The sequence below is a fragment of the Pseudopipra pipra genome, chromosome 13 (genome assembly GCF_036250125.1).
Source record: "Pseudopipra pipra isolate bDixPip1 chromosome 13, bDixPip1.hap1, whole genome shotgun sequence".
In the NCBI taxonomy this organism is placed as follows: domain Eukaryota; kingdom Metazoa; phylum Chordata; class Aves; order Passeriformes; family Pipridae; genus Pseudopipra; species Pseudopipra pipra.
The window spans coordinates 3,035,610-3,051,389 of record NC_087561.1 but is presented as its reverse complement, the minus strand read 5'-3'; the positions used below and the strand labels follow the sequence as shown (position 1 = coordinate 3,051,389).

The window sequence follows — 15,780 nt, the reverse complement described above, 5'->3', positions numbered from 1 at the left end:
AAACCAAGGAAAGCTAGAAGGAGGAGCTGCTGTCCTGCCTTTCTTCTGTGCACCTGGTGCGGTGCCTTTGACCCCTGCTGCATGCCATCGAGGAGGAGGAGTGATGGTTCTGAGTTTTTGTGAGGTCCCTTCCCTCTGAGCACTTCTGCTGACCTTTGCCTGCTGCTATTGCCAGCACTTGGGTTTGGCAATTCCTCTTCCTGAAACAAAGCCTTGATATTCCTCACCTGGAAATACTAAAACTCACGTGATGGCGTTTCTGTGAGCTGGCTGTTCAAAGGGAAGTGCCAGGGCTGTGCAATGACTTCTGAAAGCTTCCAAGCTTTTCCCAGAAGGGCTGTGCTGCCTTCTGCTCGCCTGGGCCTGTGGAGGGAGGTGTCTGTACTTTAACCCAGCACTAAAATGCCAGACTGAAGCTGTGGGTAATTTTTGCAGGTGGCTGGGCTGAAGCCTGTGGATGAGCATCTCTGGACTCTGCTGATTGCCCAGCAGAGCCTGCCCAGGCCTGGGTAAGAGGGTTTGGATACTAGAGAGAGCAGGGCATGTGTGTATGCAGGGCTTTCTGCACGCTCAGGCGTTTCTTTCCAAAGCAGCTCCCCTCTCTACCAGCACCTTCTCCTTTGTGCTGTCTCCTGGTGCCCAGAAATCAGCTGCAGCCCCTCTGCTTTGTTGGCTGTGCTGGGCACATTTGCAGGTGTGTCACACACGTATGCTGGTTCTGGGGGTCCTTGGGGCAGGCGGGTGATCCCTGATAAAGGTCTGCAGTCTGCACTCGGGGGTGCAGAGTTGTGTTCTGCTCCCAGCACCGAGCTCACCCCATGGGGCAGAATCAGTCCCAGCTCCAGGGGCACCCACAGCCTGGGAAGAGCAGAGCAGTGGGAGGGTAGAGTGGTGTTTTTATCGAGCTGCTGAGTGAGGAGAGCAAACATCCCAGCACGGCGTCCTCCTCCTCGATGGCACTCACGGCAGGAGGTGCCGGGTCCCCGTTACATACTTTTCAGTTTTGATAAGCATGTCCTGAACCTGTTGAACACTCAATCCCGTGGGGATCAGCCATGGCTTGCCTTCCTGCTGAGCCATGGGCAAGCTTCCTGGGAGGGTTTCAGCTGCACAGAAGATCTTCCAGCGTGCAGAGGCGAAGTGGCTCAAAGCTGGGGAGCAAAGGCAGGAGCAGTGCTGGCTGGGGGTGTTCTCCTGGTAGTTGTCTCAGAGACTGTTCTAGCATGCCATGAAGAGGGTGCTGGTGGCAGCTGGGAGCATCCTATGCCCTATCCTGGGGTAACCTTGCCTCCTGTGCTCTGGGAGGGAGGTGGTGGGTTTGCTTTGGGGCTGCTGCTCCTCCATTCTGTGCCCTCCCACAGTCGGGGTAAGTGTGGGTTGGTGTCTCCGTGGGGAGACCCTTCCTAGGGCAGGACTGTATTCACTTAGCAGAGGATAAAGCCAGAGCAGCCCCTGTGTCCTTCTTCAGTTTGCCACAACCAGCCTGGTTTGTGCTTCGTGTCATGCCGATGGGCTTTTCCCACCCAAGGAGCATGGTTACTCCAGCAAAATTTTGAAAGTCCCTTTCCATGTAATGCCCCAGCCAAGGTGGGGGTGTTTGAGAGCTCTGCCCTTAGGCTGCATGCAGGGGGTGCATAGGCAGTAGCTGGCAGGGCAATTACACCCCAAGGCTGCCCTCCTGACACCCCCACTCTGATGCTGGTGCCTCCATTTGCCCTGTGTTTTCTGCCTAATCCTTCATCTTCCACACCAGGCTTCCCATGGAAAAGAGTGTCACAGGAGGGATGTGAGACTGTGCAGTGGGAGCAGTGGTCCCTTACATGTGGGGTCTGCAGAAAATCTGTGCCCCCAGCAGGATTTGGGATGACTCAGCTGGGGGCAGGGGTTGTAGTGGTGCTTTCTGGGGGAAATAGCCTTTCTGTACCAAAGAGGCTTTATGAAGCAGCCGTACCCACTCCTGATGGATGCTCTTCTGGGATATAGGAGCTTTTGAGCATCCTGGGACAGAGTGAGCTGTGCAGGGCGAGAGGTGTGGAGTGGGATGAAGCTCACTTCCCTCTGCTGGGAGCTCCATAAAACCCTGATGCTGCTTTGGTGTCAGAATTCAATTTTCTTATCAAATAAGCCTTGCCCATGCCTTGTTTCTTCTGTGTTTTCCTCTGCTGGCAGGAAGGCAGGTGGGGCGGTGGGTGCCCTTTGGTGTGGGACAGCTGAGGGTCTGGTGATCTCCACATTAAGAAGCTGTCCCTGCCTGGTGTTGCAGCACCTTTGGATGTTGCATAGCAGATGAAGGGGCTTCATGGGGAGTTTCTGTGTGCCAAGTGGCAGTTTTTGTGTGTCTTGCCTTTCTTTTTTTTTTTTCCAGTCTTTAAGTAAAAACGCATCTTTGGCAACTGGGTGCAGGACAGGGATGCCCAGGTGTGTCCGATTGGAGAGTCAGGAAATGCCAAACTGCAGCTGCATCATCCCATAAACCCAACCCTACATTTGTCTGCACCAAGAGTCCACGGGAGAGGGGCTGGTTCCCAAACACAGCCCGTGGAGCATTTCTTAGCAGTGTTGCTGCTCCCCCCGTGTGATGCAGCTCGGTTGAGGCTCTGCTCTGCAGCGAGCACTTGCCTCCACAGCTGAGCTGCTGCGTTCCCCTCCACAAAATTAAAACCCAAACCACCTCTAAACTGCTGGGTTGTGGTCTTTGAGGCTTTCTAGGCAAGTCTTACAGCAGAGATAAGGCTAGTCCTCTCTCACCTATAACTGCAGGTTATGCCCAGGGGACAAAACCAAGGGTATGAGGGGACATCTGATGGTGTGAGCTGTGGCATTGCCAGCAACTTGCCTGGTGTTTTTCACCTGGCAAATTTTCCTGGGCTGGCCCTGGGTAGGGAGGCCGGTGCCTCCACCCTCTGTGTGTCTGCCCGACCTTTACACCCGGCTGAAGGTCGGGCTGGCGCGGGGCGGGTGCTGGGGTGGCGGCTGCTCCTGCCCAGCCTCCTGGCAGGGAGGTGCCAGCAGCTTCTGGAGGGTCCCCCAGCTCTTCCTGCAAGTCTCTGCCGTGGGGATGTAGGAGCAAAAGGTGAATTCCTCTTCCCTGCTCCCCTTCCAAGGGCAGGGGCTGTGTTTTGCCTCCCCTGCCTGCTGGGGAGAGGGACTCTGCTGCCAAAAGAGCAGTAGGTGGGGACCCCCCCAGTTTCTGCGGTCGTGCTTTGCTGCTCCAGCTGGTGGGTGATGGTCTCCTGGAGGGGTTCTCACTCTCTCTGCATGTTTTGAACTGCTCTGTAGGTCATCAGCTTGCTGAGCCCTGCCGAGCCGTTCCCTCATGGAGCGTGGAGGTCTGGCAGCCCTTGCCTGAGCTGCCTGTCTGGGATGGGTTGGGAGCAGCTGGTACCCTGCCTGTTCCAGATGCCCCGCTTGGATGCCTGCAGAGTGCTGTAACCTCTTAAGCTTTGCCCTCCCTCGTGTGCAGGGACAGACAGGCTCATGGGCAAGATGCCTCATGGGCAGGCCTCTCTTGGCACTCGGGTGGGGGCAGCTCTGCCTGCACTGACCAGCCCTTTCCCCACAGAGTACAGCCGCTTCGAGTCCAAGATCCACGACCTGAGGGAGCAGATGATGAACAGCAGCATGAGCTCCGGCTCTGGCTCGCTCCGGACAAGTGAGAAGAGATCCCTCTATGTCAGGTAAGGCTCAGCACCCTCCATTCCCTTGCTCCCAGCAGTGGGAGGCAGATGGGATGGTATATCCCTACAGGATGGGGTGCAGGGAGGGTTGGCTCAGCCTGGGCTGTGCAGCACCTCTGAGAACAGTGTTTCAGAGGCCAGGGGAGCGAGTGCTGTAGAAGCACCACGAAATCCGGAGGGTGCAGCAGGGAGAGCGGTGCTTTTGCACTGGGTTGCCAAGGCTAGGTGCTCTGCACTTGAATGTCTCTTCCAAGGGCTGCTCCATTTTGGAAAGCAGTGGTGTCTCTACAGAGCCCAGGGTGGCTGCTGGCCATGCCAACCTGCTGAGGACCACTGGAGAGCCAGGAAGTAATGGGCACCCAGCCTTGCTTCTGCCCCAGGCAGCTCATGGCAGCTTTCAGGGTGCTCTGCTCAAACCACTCCCTAACAGGGAGACAGGCTTCTCCATGTCTCCTTCTGCCATTCCTGTGGCAGGATCTGGCTGGATGGGAGATGAGCTCTTAGGAGGATTATTGCTCTGAGCCCTCGCTGCACTTTTGGTCTGGAGCCAGGCATGGGGCAGGCAAGGGTTAAACAGCCATGCAGCAATACCTGCTGTGAGTCCTGTGCAGCCAGGACAGCCCCTGCTTGTTGCCTGCCTCCTGGCACCTCATGCCTGCCACAGTGCCAGTGGGGTGACAGCTAATGAGTAATTTTAACTTGGTAATTAAAATAATCCTGTAAATCCTCACCCTGCACAGCCTGTTGCAGGTGGGCCTGGCAGGAGCAGGGCATGCTTCTTCCCTGTGAGAAGGATGGCAAGGGCTGAGGCTGCATGAGCCTCAGCCTGCATCTCCCACTGCACAGCTGCTCTGTGGAGGGGTCTTCAGGCATGGTGGACATGATGCAAGCCTGGCCTGGCAGGAGGGGAGAGCTGCAGCTCTGGGTTCCTGCAATTCACACCTTCCCACAAGTCTGTGCAGGCAGCTTGCTTGATTTAGTATCCCCAGGCTTCCTGGGGGTGTGTGACAAGTGGGCACTATGTTGAATAAACATCATCTTGCTAGTCCTGCCCTTATTTCCCTGCTGTCCTGTGGACACCCTCATGTGGGAGGAGGTTTAGGCCAGTCCAGCTTGAGTTGAGCCTGTTCCCTGCTTGGAAAGGTGCTGTATGTATCGGAGTATTCCTGTGAACCAGAGAGCTCTCTGTTGCTTCCATGCTGCTCATAGCATCTCTTATCTCTTGGTGCATCTCTCTGTGTGGCTTTGGAGGCCTCCACAGCACTGTGTCCCCTCACACATGCCCAGTAGAGCAGGGCAGTGCCTTGCTGAGAGGTTATCCCAGGGGAGAGCTTTCCCCCAGTGTGGCCCTTCACAACATGCTCCAGCTCTGGTCGACACACACCCTGCAAATGTGCTTGCAAGAACTGCTGGGCGCCCAGGCTGCCCCAGCCCTTCTGGGCGGGGTAGTTTCAAGCACAGTTTACCCGAAACCAGCTGAGCTGCTGTGCTGTGGACAGGACATCAATTACAGGACTTGCTACCCAACTGCTTGAGTCAGCCCCATGCAGCTGCACTGCATCCTGAGTGCTGTGAACAGGCTGGAGCTGGGCACCCGAGTGCCTGCTGGAGCCGATGCAGGGCTGCTGGAGCTGCAGCCGTGCAGCATGGGCAGGGACAAGGCAGGTTCACATTCTGCCTGTCACCTGCCTGCACTGCTGCGGGGCAAAGTCTGCCAGCACTGGGGCCGTGCCGGGTAGGGATGGAGGTCAGGCAGGCATTGTGCCTTCCTCCTTCCAGGAGGAAGCCATGGGAGTCCTTGGCACTGCTTCCCTCCCCTCCAGCCAAACCATCTGCTCTCCTGGCTGTTTGTGCTGTGAGCTGGCCTGGGGGCAGAGCAGATCGTGCTGCCGTCTGGCCCCTGCGCCCTGGGGAGCACCCAGACATGGTGGGTCCTGGGTGCCAGCACAGCCAGGGGCTGGTCTGCAGGAGCATCATGCCTTGGGGAGGCAAATGCCTCGTGTGCCGGCTTTGCAGGTGTCCAGCCCTTGCACAGGTCCTGCTGTGCCTGTCCTGGGATGTCGGTGGCTGCTGCGGGAGGAGCCGCGGGCCCAGTGCTGCTCTGCAGGGCAGGGTGCACGAGTGGGCAGGGCTTCCCTGGGTTTGGGAACCGGCCTGACCAGTTCCCTGGGGCCTTGGCCAGCGGCACAGGCCTCACAGCAGCCTGCCAGCCGCATGCAGCCTTATCTTTTGGCCAGGAGCTGCCTGCAAGGCTTATTTACCTCCAGCCAAAGCACCCGTTGGTGCTTTGCTGCTGGCTCCAGTGTGCTGAGGGACGAAGTACGAGACCTGCCCCAGCCCTGAGCAAGCTGGGAAAGGTGAACTGACCCAGTGGCTGAATGTATCTGGATGCATAGGACACACTGGGGCTTGTCCCAAAGAGCCCTCCCCAAGCCACAAGGCAGCCCCTCTTCTCATCCCCATTTGAGACCCAGTCCCAAGTGACCCAAAAGGTTTCATAGCCCAGCACTCCCATGGCAGAAGTGCCATCTCAGCTCTGCTGCTCCATGGGGATGTGCCACGTGGTCCCTCAACCCTTCCATTTACTGTGTGCTTTTAGATCCCTTTCAGTCTCCTCAGTAGATTTATGGTAATGAGCAGAGCAGAGGATGACTCTCCTGCTTGAGGAAGGCTTGTTAGTGCCAGGATTAAACCAGCAGTGAGCCAGTGTTTGCAGTGCCTGGGCTCATGGTGGGCTGAGGGGGCGAGCAGGGCCAGTGTCCAGAAGCAAACACAGGGGTTGTGCTGCCAGCAGTGGCAATTTTTAGTGACTCTTCCCTTGGTTTGGTTTGTTGCACAGTTGATGTGTCAAAGCAGACGTGGTTTGAGATCTGACATAGTAAAATGAGTTGCACATGAAGCCACTGAGAGCAGCTTATGGGTATGTGTGCGAGCAGTGTGTGCAGGAAGAGTAGTGCTCTTCTAGTGAAAAAAAAATCCTTTCTATAGCTGGTTAGTTTAATATTGAAGATAATTTTAAACTAAATAAACTATTCTCAGGGGAGGTATTTAGGAGACTGAAGAGAATCAGCTGTGGAAGCAGATATATATACCCTCAGATGCATTCCTAATTCACAGGCTCTGGACTAACATAAAATGTGTGCTCAAAGCCATCGTGGTCTGGTAGTTTCTGCCTGTGCAACCACCAGCAGTGGGGTCTGATGTTCCCCATCCTGCTCCTTGACACCGCAGCCACGGAGGGACAGTGGGGAGCAGCCCTCCTGCAGGCTGCTGCTGTGAGCCTCACCTGCTCTCTAACCACAGGCGCCTGCAGTGCATCTGTGGTTCGTGTGCCTCCTGCAGCTGAGGTCAGGAGCGAGCTGTTTTGGCCCAGCACTGTTGTTCTTGCACTGCACACTTCAGGGAGGTGTGCTGAGCCTGCCAGTGGAGGGGTGTGCTGGTGGCTGGCAGCACTGCTCACCTTGGTGGATGGAGTTTTGGTTTAAATCCTCTGAGGTGTGAAGGTGGCAGTGCCCCAGGAGGTTGGCAGTGCTGCTGCCTCGCTGTGCCCAGAGAAGGCATCGCTCCTCTCCGCTCCCCCACAGAGCCCTGTTTGACTATGACCGGACCCGGGACAGTTGCCTGCCCAGCCAGGGGCTCAGCTTCTCCTACGGGGACATCCTGCACGTCATCAACGCCTCCGATGACGAGTGGTGGCAAGCCAGGCTCGTCACACCCCACGGCGAGAGCGAGCAGATCGGGGTCATCCCCAGCAAGAAGAGGTGAGTGTCTGTCAGCAGGAGCTGTCACACATGATGCCTCCTGGAGCCCCCCAACCTCTGTGAGCCCTGCAGCCCCGAGGGCTCTGCTCAGGCTGGGGTCTGCAGTGCACTGCCCTCCGTGGCTGTGCAGCGTGCAGGGCACCTCGGTTGCAAGCTGGGGCTTTGTGCGGGTCTCCCTAGAGAGGTGTTTTCCAAAGCTGGGTGAGATTCCAGGTGAGGAGGGAAGTGTTTAGCCCCCTCTGTGGTCCCTGCGGGGATGGAGAGTTGGTGTTAGCCAGCCTGGGGTTCCAAGTGAGAGCAGAGTCAGAGCAGTGACTGTGGGCTGCTCCCTGTGTCCTCAGTCAATCTGCCCAGCTCTGCCAGCCAGGTCCCATGAGGTGGGAAGTCACAGAGAGCAGAGGAGCTGGCTGCCCTTGCCTTCAGGTCTGCACAGCCAGCCTCACGTCTGTCCTCCATCCCCCTGGGAAGGCTGGTTGCTTCTCCCCTGTCCTGCTCCTGCAGCCGCTGGCCTGGGCCAGACTCTGGGCAGGCAGTTCCACATCTGTCCTTCCCTGGAAAGGAGCTGCCCTTTGCCGAGGGGGCCACCACCTGAGGGTGCCTGGAGCTGCTTGAGGAGCCATATGGGCAGCATGGAGGGCACATGCATGGGACTAGCAGCTCTTTCTCCCCTTTAACTTCTGATCAGGGTGGAAAAGAAGGAGAGAGCACGATTGAAAACAGTGAAGTTCCACGCCAGGACTGGCATGATTGAGTCCAACAGGGTAAGTGCCGATCTGGGGCTCAGCGGGGCACCTGGAGCTGTGAGGTAACTGGTAACTAGTGAGGGCAGGATGAGTCCCAGCAGCCAGAGCTCCCAGTGGGGCAGCTGGAACAATCCCAAAGCAAAGAGCAATGTCACTGGACCTGCCCCAGGCCCACATCTGCTTGGCACAAACTCCCAATGTCTGTGTAGGAATTGAGCAGAAGAGTGCAGGATGGTGCAGAAGTATTGGGGAAGGAGTCCTGGTTGGAGTGGTGGGGTAGCAGAGCCTGTGTCCAGGAGCTGCCTGCAAACAGCTCATGAAGGTAGCTGCCCTCATGCCTTATGAGCAGTGCTTAACATGCCGACAAGGAAGGGAGAACGGCCTGGCTACCCCTGCAGAGCTGCTGATCGCCCCGTCAGCTTCCCAGCATCCCTTCCACATGTTTTTCTCCATGCTTAATTTTTTTCCTGCATTACAGTTCTCATGTAATCTCCATGATTTCATTTGAGGGTAACTGCCCTGACACAGCTCCTCATTGTCTCTTCATTTTAATTTTCCCCACATGCGTTAAACACCATTGTTTTTTCTGTCCTCCCTTCCATCTCCACGTTCTTCAGTCGATCAAAACGAAACGTAAAAAGAGTTTTCGCCTCTCTCGAAAGTTTCCATTTTACAAGAGCAAAGAGAACCTGGCCCAGGAGAGCAGCGGACAGGAACGTAAGTAGCCGCTGGCCAGAGAGGGCAAGCCTGCAACCCTCAGGTGCCCTGCCCTGAGGGGAGAGATTCAGCACATTTCCACAGCCAGAGGTCCCAGCATCTGCCTGGATTTCAGGACTGTGCTCCACAGTCGTGCCAGCAGCTAGAGAGAGACCGGAGCTTGAAACAACAGCAACAGCTGCAGGCTGGCACTCCTTTCCTTTCTCTCATGTTCAATGTCTTCATCTTTTCATCCGACTTTACACCCACCTGACTCCCTGCTCTGCCTCCCCCTGCTCTCCACCCTTTGCTGCGGGCTCTGCTCCCTCCCTCCGCCTGCCAAGGGCTGCTTCCCTCCGAGCGAGGGGCTGGCTACCTCCTGCAGAGCTTCTCCTGTTCCTGTCAGGGCTGAGGGCCTAGGAAGGTTCCAGCTCCATCTCCCCTAGAAGTGACTTGCAGCTCTGTATTCCCACTGGAGAGCCCTTCCCTGTGTGCACAGGGGAGCCGTGACCCCGCTGGTGGAGGAACTGCCCACCTGTGACTGAGGCACACCTTTGGTAGCTGGTTGCAGATGTTGGGGGGTCCCCAGCTCTTGTCTGGCAGCACCCTGGGACTCTTAGCAAAGGCAGGTCATTCAGCTTGTTGCCCCAAGCCCTGATGTGGGCAGCACTGGAGCTGCTCACCAAACCCAGCCCCTCCTCCTAGATGGTAAACTCCATCCAGTCCTTCAGCAAGCCGTCACACCTCTGGAGAAGGCAGAGCAGTGTCTCTGCCCCAGTACCAGCACAGCAAGCACATCCCCTCCCCTCTGGGGCTGCCTTGGGTGTCATACAGAGCCAGGAGTTGTTGCTGGGCTGCTCTGGGTGCTGCCTGCATCCCTCTGGCATGGTGTCCATGCCAGGCTAGTGCCAGCTTCCAGTGATCTTAGCAGCCAGCACAAGCCTCTGGCCTGCACTGAAGGTTATGTCTGTGTGTCTGGGTATCTCTAGTAGTGCCTCCACGTGGCTGGGCTCCAGTCAGCTCCATGCCGAAGCTGGGGGCTCGCTGGGGCCCTGCTTTTGGCCAGCCCTGCAGTGAGGTGACATACAGCACAGGGATGAGGTAGGCCACATTCTTTCAGCTTGTGTCACAGAGCCACATCCAGCTCCCTCCTTGTGCTCTGCCACTGTCCATCCCAACTTGCAGGGGGGCCCCCTGCAAGCCCGTGCAAGCACTGGGGTGTGGGGGCAGCTGACACATGCAGGTGGGGAAAAGCATGTCCCCTTGCACATGTTCTAGGACTGGCTTGCTGTGCCTGGCCCCAGAGTGGCCAGGCTGTGCCAGGGGAGCACAGAGCCACTGTGCCCTGCCACTGTGCTCTGCAAGGAGAAACACTTTGGCCCCCCTGTTCTGTGCCAGCAGATCAGGGCTGCAACTGCTCGGTGCCAGCAGATGCTGCCGGGGCTGTCCTGCCCTTCCCAGATCCAGAGTGGCCCTTGGGGGCTCTGTGGCAGAGGGTGAGCTCAGTGGGGGGTCCAGCTGCACAAGGCAAGACGTTGGCAGTGGGCTGATGGTGTCAGCTCTGAAAACACTTAACCTCACTTGCAGTTGCAGCTCTGGGCCATTCTGCACTCCTGTCACTAATGCTGGTCTGGCTCTGTCTCCCCCATCCCTCTGACTCCCCTTTCCTGCGCTCTCTTCTCTCCCCCTCTCTCCCTTCTTGCTGTCTGTGAAATCAGGACTTCCCTGGGTTAAGTGACGATTATTATGGAGCAAAGAACCTGAGTAAGTTGAATTCCAATGCACATTGTTCCCTTTCCGTTGCTGGCGGTGCCTGGGGAATGGCCTGGCTGTGGCTGGGGCAGCTGTGCTTCTCTGGGTGTGGGGCAGGAGGAGCCCCCCGAGTGCTGCTCCACTGATGGGGACCCCACGTCTGGTGGCAGAGGCTGCAAGGCTTAAGGTGCCAGTGCTGCACGTGGGACAGGATGGGGGAGCTTGTTTGGGGATGTTGGCCATGCCCTAAGTGTGCTCAACTGAGGGCTGCCTGCTGCACCCAGGGTGAGCTGTACCTCCTCATCCTCTTCTTCATCCTGCTCCTGGCTGGGCTGGTTGTTGCTTTAGCACTCAGAGCCACTACCAGTGTGGGTGGAAGGAGGCCATGACCATGACAGGCCTGCTCTGAGTGGGGTTGGTGACAGCATTTTGAGGTGTTCCCACCTTCCTCTGGGTTACCACTACCCAGAGCTTCAAATCAACACTGGCGAGAGCCCCATGGCCCTCCCAGCGAATCCCCACCAAGCTCGTCACCCCCCAACCAGTGCAGAGCCTGACAGGGGCAGGCAGTGGCCAGCAAGCCTCTGTGGGGTGGTCGCAGCACTAGGATCAGCCTGTGCAAGCAAAGCCCCAAACTCTGTCCCATCCTGTCACTGTCTTGTCTCTGTGCGTCCCAGCCCCATCCCAGAGGTAGGCTCCCCTCTCCCTGTGCCGGAATGGAGCCGTGCCCTCCCTGCCTGCTGTGTGCATGCTGCACCTGCTCCCCCTGCCAGCACCCTCCTCCTTGTGCACTCCACCTTCCCTCTGTCTGGGAAGCCCAGTGCCACTACCACGTCTGCCCACACCTGCCAGGCAGCCCTCCTGGCATTCCTGCCTTCTCCCAGAGTAGCCAAGCATCCCCCTGCATGTCCCCCATTCCCCAGCAAAGGGTAAAAGATGCCGCCCTTGCCCATGTGGCACAGACTTGTCCCAGTGGGTGCTGGGGCACAGGTTTTTTGAGAGACCAGTGCTGTCCTGCCCTGGATCAGTAGTGCTGGGTGACAGCCGGGGTGCCCCTGTGCCTCCCACCCATGCTCCTTCTGAAGGGGATCTCTCTGGTTGCTTTGCAGAGGGCGTGACATCAAACACCAGTGACAGCGAGAGCAGTTCCAGTAAGTGTGTCTCACCTGCTCTCCCAGCCCGTGTACGTGTGTGTGTGTCCCTGTATGAGTGTGCACGTTCTGGCACTTCCATCTTGTCTTGTCCCAGTGGTGGTTCTGTTCGGAGGCTGGTCCTTCCTGCTGGTGACACAGATGCTGCGGCCAGCTCCCTCCTGGGAGCCAGGGGGAGCAGGGGCTGGGGAGCAGGAACAAACCTGCCTGCTCCACTGCTCACTCCTGGATGCAGGGCTCTGCTCCAAGCTTGGGTGGTGGGTTCCCAGTCCATGGTGGTCACCCATCCTTGGTGCCCGCTGCAGGAAGAGATGGCCAGAGGCCAGGTCTGTAGCATAGGTGACTCCTGGAGCCCAAGCCTGTACAAGAACATGGGATCCAGCTGCAGCAGATGCTCCCTTTGTCCCCAGCAGGTCCTCTAAATACCTGCAGCACACCTGCCATCCACCCTGCAGGGAGGATGGTACATTCCAATGGGCCCAGAGCCTACAGCGGTGGGGAGGGAAAGAGGAGTCTTGAACCAAAGCTGGGACGTGAATAATTGAAGTGGCTCAAGGGCTGGTAACTGCATGCCTGTCATGCTCCACATCCATGGGTGGAATGATGTGGGCAGCCTGGAGTGTCCCCAGAGCTGCAGGAGTCTGGAGGGGCAGGAGTCAGCTTCTCATGGGTGCAGAGGGGTTGGAGAGCTGCTGTGAGCGCTCACCTGCCTCTCCCTGGCTCTGTTGCAGAAGGACAAGAGGACACCATCCTGTCGTACGAGCCCGTGACACGGCAAGAAAGTAAGTCCTGGTGCTGAGCTGCCCCGCTCCTGCTCCAGCGTGGCCACCTGTGTCCCCAGCACAGCCAGGGTGGCCGGGGTGCCCTCCTCCCCTCCTGCCATCCCAGCACCACGCCGGGTGAACACAAGTGGAGTCTCGTGTGTTGCGTGCAGCAGGAGAGCCAGGAGTGCGGCTGCCTCGCTGGGCTCTCCCCGGCCTCGACTGCCCCTTTTCAATCAACAGAAAAGATTGTGACGTGGTCTGCAAGACCAAGGGAGAGATCCAGAGCTAAAACTGAGCTGGGCTTTAGTCCCCAGTTGAGGACAGGATTATCCCTTCCTGCCTCAGATCAGGTCCCTGCTGCAGAGCAACCCTCCTCCCCTGGCCCTCAGCCTGTAACCCTGCTTGATGCTCAATCCCTGCAGACCCTTTTGCAGGCTGAATATTCCCAGCCTCAGTGGTCTCTCCTTGCCAGAAGCTGGATCTGACTTTTAGGCTCCCATCACTCCCCCAGCTCCGTGGCATCCTCACCCAGCTGTCCTGGTTGCCTGGCTCCTGCCCCAAGCAAGGGAGCAGCTTTGCTGATCCACGACCCTGGAGACCTGCAGCACCTTCCCCAGGGCCACGCAGATGGTTTGGGTCAGATGGGAAGGAGATGTTGACCATGACCAGGAGGAGATAAACTCGCACGGAGGAGGCACCTTTGGGTGCCCATGTGAGCAAGAGCACCCACTGCCAGGAGGGAGAGGGCAGGTCGATGCCAAAGGTGGCAGTAGGGTCAGCTGCCCGCAGCACAGGTGGGGCCTCAGGTTGTGGCTCTTGTTCACAGTTCACTATGCGAGGCCGGTGATCATCCTGGGGCCAACAAAGGACCGAATTAACGATGACCTCATCTCGGAATTCCCACACAAGTTTGGTTCCTGCGTGCCCCGTAAGTCCCAGCTGACATTCAGTGCTCTTGCTGGAGGGAGGGGAGGGTGGGGGCTCTGTTGCTTGTGGGGTCTCACCCACAGCATGGGGAGGGGGCCAGGAGCACTGGTGGGTTTTCCCCCTCCCGGTTTGGCGTGTGTCACTCGGGTTCACTCTTGGTGCCCACTCTCCTCCAGACACTACCAGGCCTCGGCGGGAGAACGAGGTGGACGGACAGGACTACCACTTCGTTGTATCCAGGGAACAGATGGAGAAAGACATCCAGGACAACAAGTTCATAGAGGCTGGGCAGTTCAATGACAATCTCTATGGGACCAGCATTCAGTCAGTGCGAGCAGTGGCAGAGAGGGTGAGTGTCAGGTGGCATTCCTGGGACTGGGACACATCCAGCCTGAACCCGTACACATTCAGCAGTTCCTCTCCTTTCCCTGTGTTGTTAGTGAAGGGCTGTAACCACATTAAGTGAGTGTGGCACGAGCCTCTCCTCCCTTGAGTCCTGCCAAGCCATGTGGCTGCTTTTCTCAGCCATGTTACTCTACTTCACTGTCCTACCTTTGTCATCCAAACTCCGCCCGAAAGCCCAGCACTGGTGGCACCAGCCTTGTGCTTGGGAGTTCACAGGACAAAGGTACCTGACTGCCCTCAAAGCAGCAGCATTCCTCTGCAGGAGTGCTGGAGTTACCAAGGGCTTGTAAATCGTTTCACGTGTCCAGGCAAAAATTCAGTCCCTTTGCATTGGTACTGTCCTGCCCTGAGCAGGCAGGAACGTGATGCCACTGGGAGCTGGCTTGTGTCTCAGGACTGGGGTTTCATCTCTGTGGCTCCTCTCCTTTGTAAGCACATCTGTATGAGCAAGCTGTTTTCTGCACAGAGTAGACTGTGTGGGCAGGTCTGATCCCAGCTGTCTCCTTTCCAGGGGAAACACTGCATCCTGGATGTGTCTGGCAATGCTATCAAGAGGTTGCGACAAGCACAACTGTATCCCATTGCCATTTTCATCAAACCAAAATCCATCGAAGCTCTCATGTAAGTGCAGCACTGTGTTCTGTGCCACTCCAGGGCAAGGAGCTCTGGCACGTTGGGGGGCTGTGTCTGCTGCCTTTGCTTTTTAGAAAGCAGCAGAGGTTGCTTTTGGTGCTGAACTTGTCCCTTGTTAAGTAGGAGCTGGGCCCATTGCTGTCTGTGTGATGTCCCTCCACATCTAATGCCATAGTGCATCCAGGCTTTCTGGATTTCTCTGGCTTAAAGCCCTTCATTCATCCCAAAGAGGATCATCCATGGGAAATGTAAAAATGCTCCCAAATGTGCCTGGTGTAAACTGCTCACCTGGGCCCAGAAGAGCTGTTGAGAGCCTGTAGTGCTGGATCACAGCTGGGTGGTGGCTGAGCCTGGACAGCCCTGGGGAACAGAGGAGATGCTTCCTATGTGCCTAAGGGGACCTTCTGCCTGTCCTGTTGTTCTGGCCCTGGATAGTGCAGGCTGGAAAGGATGTAAGAGCTGAGGTTTCAACTCTTCTGAGCAGCAGAGAACAATATCTGTGAGGAGGTTTGACAGCTTGAGACTGACTCTGAGATCAGAAGAGACTCTGCTGGGATAACCCCTTCTCAAGCCAGAAGGGGTCAATTTGCTTATTTGGGTGTTTTATGAAGATGAGGAAACCTAGGCAAGGAGGGTGGTGACAGGCTCTGGAAAAGCAGGGAGACTTCTGCAGTGGTCTTGCAAATTCAGGGAATCGTCTGGATTTGAGTTCACTCCTGTGCTATGGTGAAGGGGGGAGGTGGTGGCAGTGGGAAGAACTGTTGGAAGTTGAGATGAAGTGCCAAGGCAGCCTGGAGCACGTGGGGAAGGGCCCTGCCTTTGAAAGCTGGGTCCTGCACAGCTTCCATTCCTATGAGCACAGGATTCCCAGGCACCCTGGCTCTGTGGGCTATTTTTGCTTCTGTTCATTGCTGGTTTTTTTGTGCATGGCAGGGAGATGAACCGGAGACAGACGTATGAACAGGCCAACAAGGTCTTTGATAAAGCCATGAAACTTGAGCAAGAGTTTGGAGAATATTTTACAGGTGAGTGTCCTGAGCAGGCTTGTATCTGATTTATTTCATTTTTCCATCTGACAGCTGTGACCTCTCTACCAGCACTGTCTCACTGTGGGGTCATGGGAAAACGTCCAGCTTCATCAAAGCAAAAAAGAAATGGCAGTTTGCCAGGAGGGCTCTGCAAAGGGACTGCTCCAAGATCAGTGGATAAGAGTAAACCAGCTGTAGAGAAGGAGATGAGTTGTCAGGCAGGATTTTCTGAGTTTGTGAAAG

The 15,780-nt window shown here is 56.9% G+C and overlaps 1 protein-coding gene across 12 annotated transcripts in view; it reads left to right on the top strand.

The window, feature by feature from the left end:
* DLG3 (discs large MAGUK scaffold protein 3) overlaps positions 1-15,780 on the top strand; it is a 77,471-nt gene that overhangs the window by 57,576 nt on the left and 4,115 nt on the right. For 6 of the 12 annotated variants that reach the window (XM_064669696.1, XM_064669693.1, XM_064669699.1 and 3 more), the window contains 10 exons: positions 3,563-3,677; positions 7,262-7,438; positions 8,124-8,199; positions 8,799-8,898; positions 11,739-11,780; positions 12,512-12,562; positions 13,371-13,472; positions 13,648-13,820; positions 14,388-14,497; positions 15,443-15,534. In XM_064669696.1, coding sequence (XP_064525766.1) covers positions 3,563-3,677; positions 7,262-7,438; positions 8,124-8,199; positions 8,799-8,898; positions 11,739-11,780; positions 12,512-12,562; positions 13,371-13,472; positions 13,648-13,820; positions 14,388-14,497; positions 15,443-15,534 — 1,038 coding nt within the window. Of the gene's footprint in view, positions 1-2,935; positions 3,074-3,562; positions 3,678-7,261; positions 7,439-8,123; positions 8,200-8,798; positions 8,899-10,595; positions 10,642-11,738; positions 11,781-12,511; positions 12,563-13,370; positions 13,473-13,647; positions 13,821-14,387; positions 14,498-15,442; positions 15,535-15,780 lie in introns of those variants that run through there. The other 6 variants (XM_064669697.1, XM_064669700.1, XM_064669701.1 and 3 more) reach the window with 3 other exon arrangements.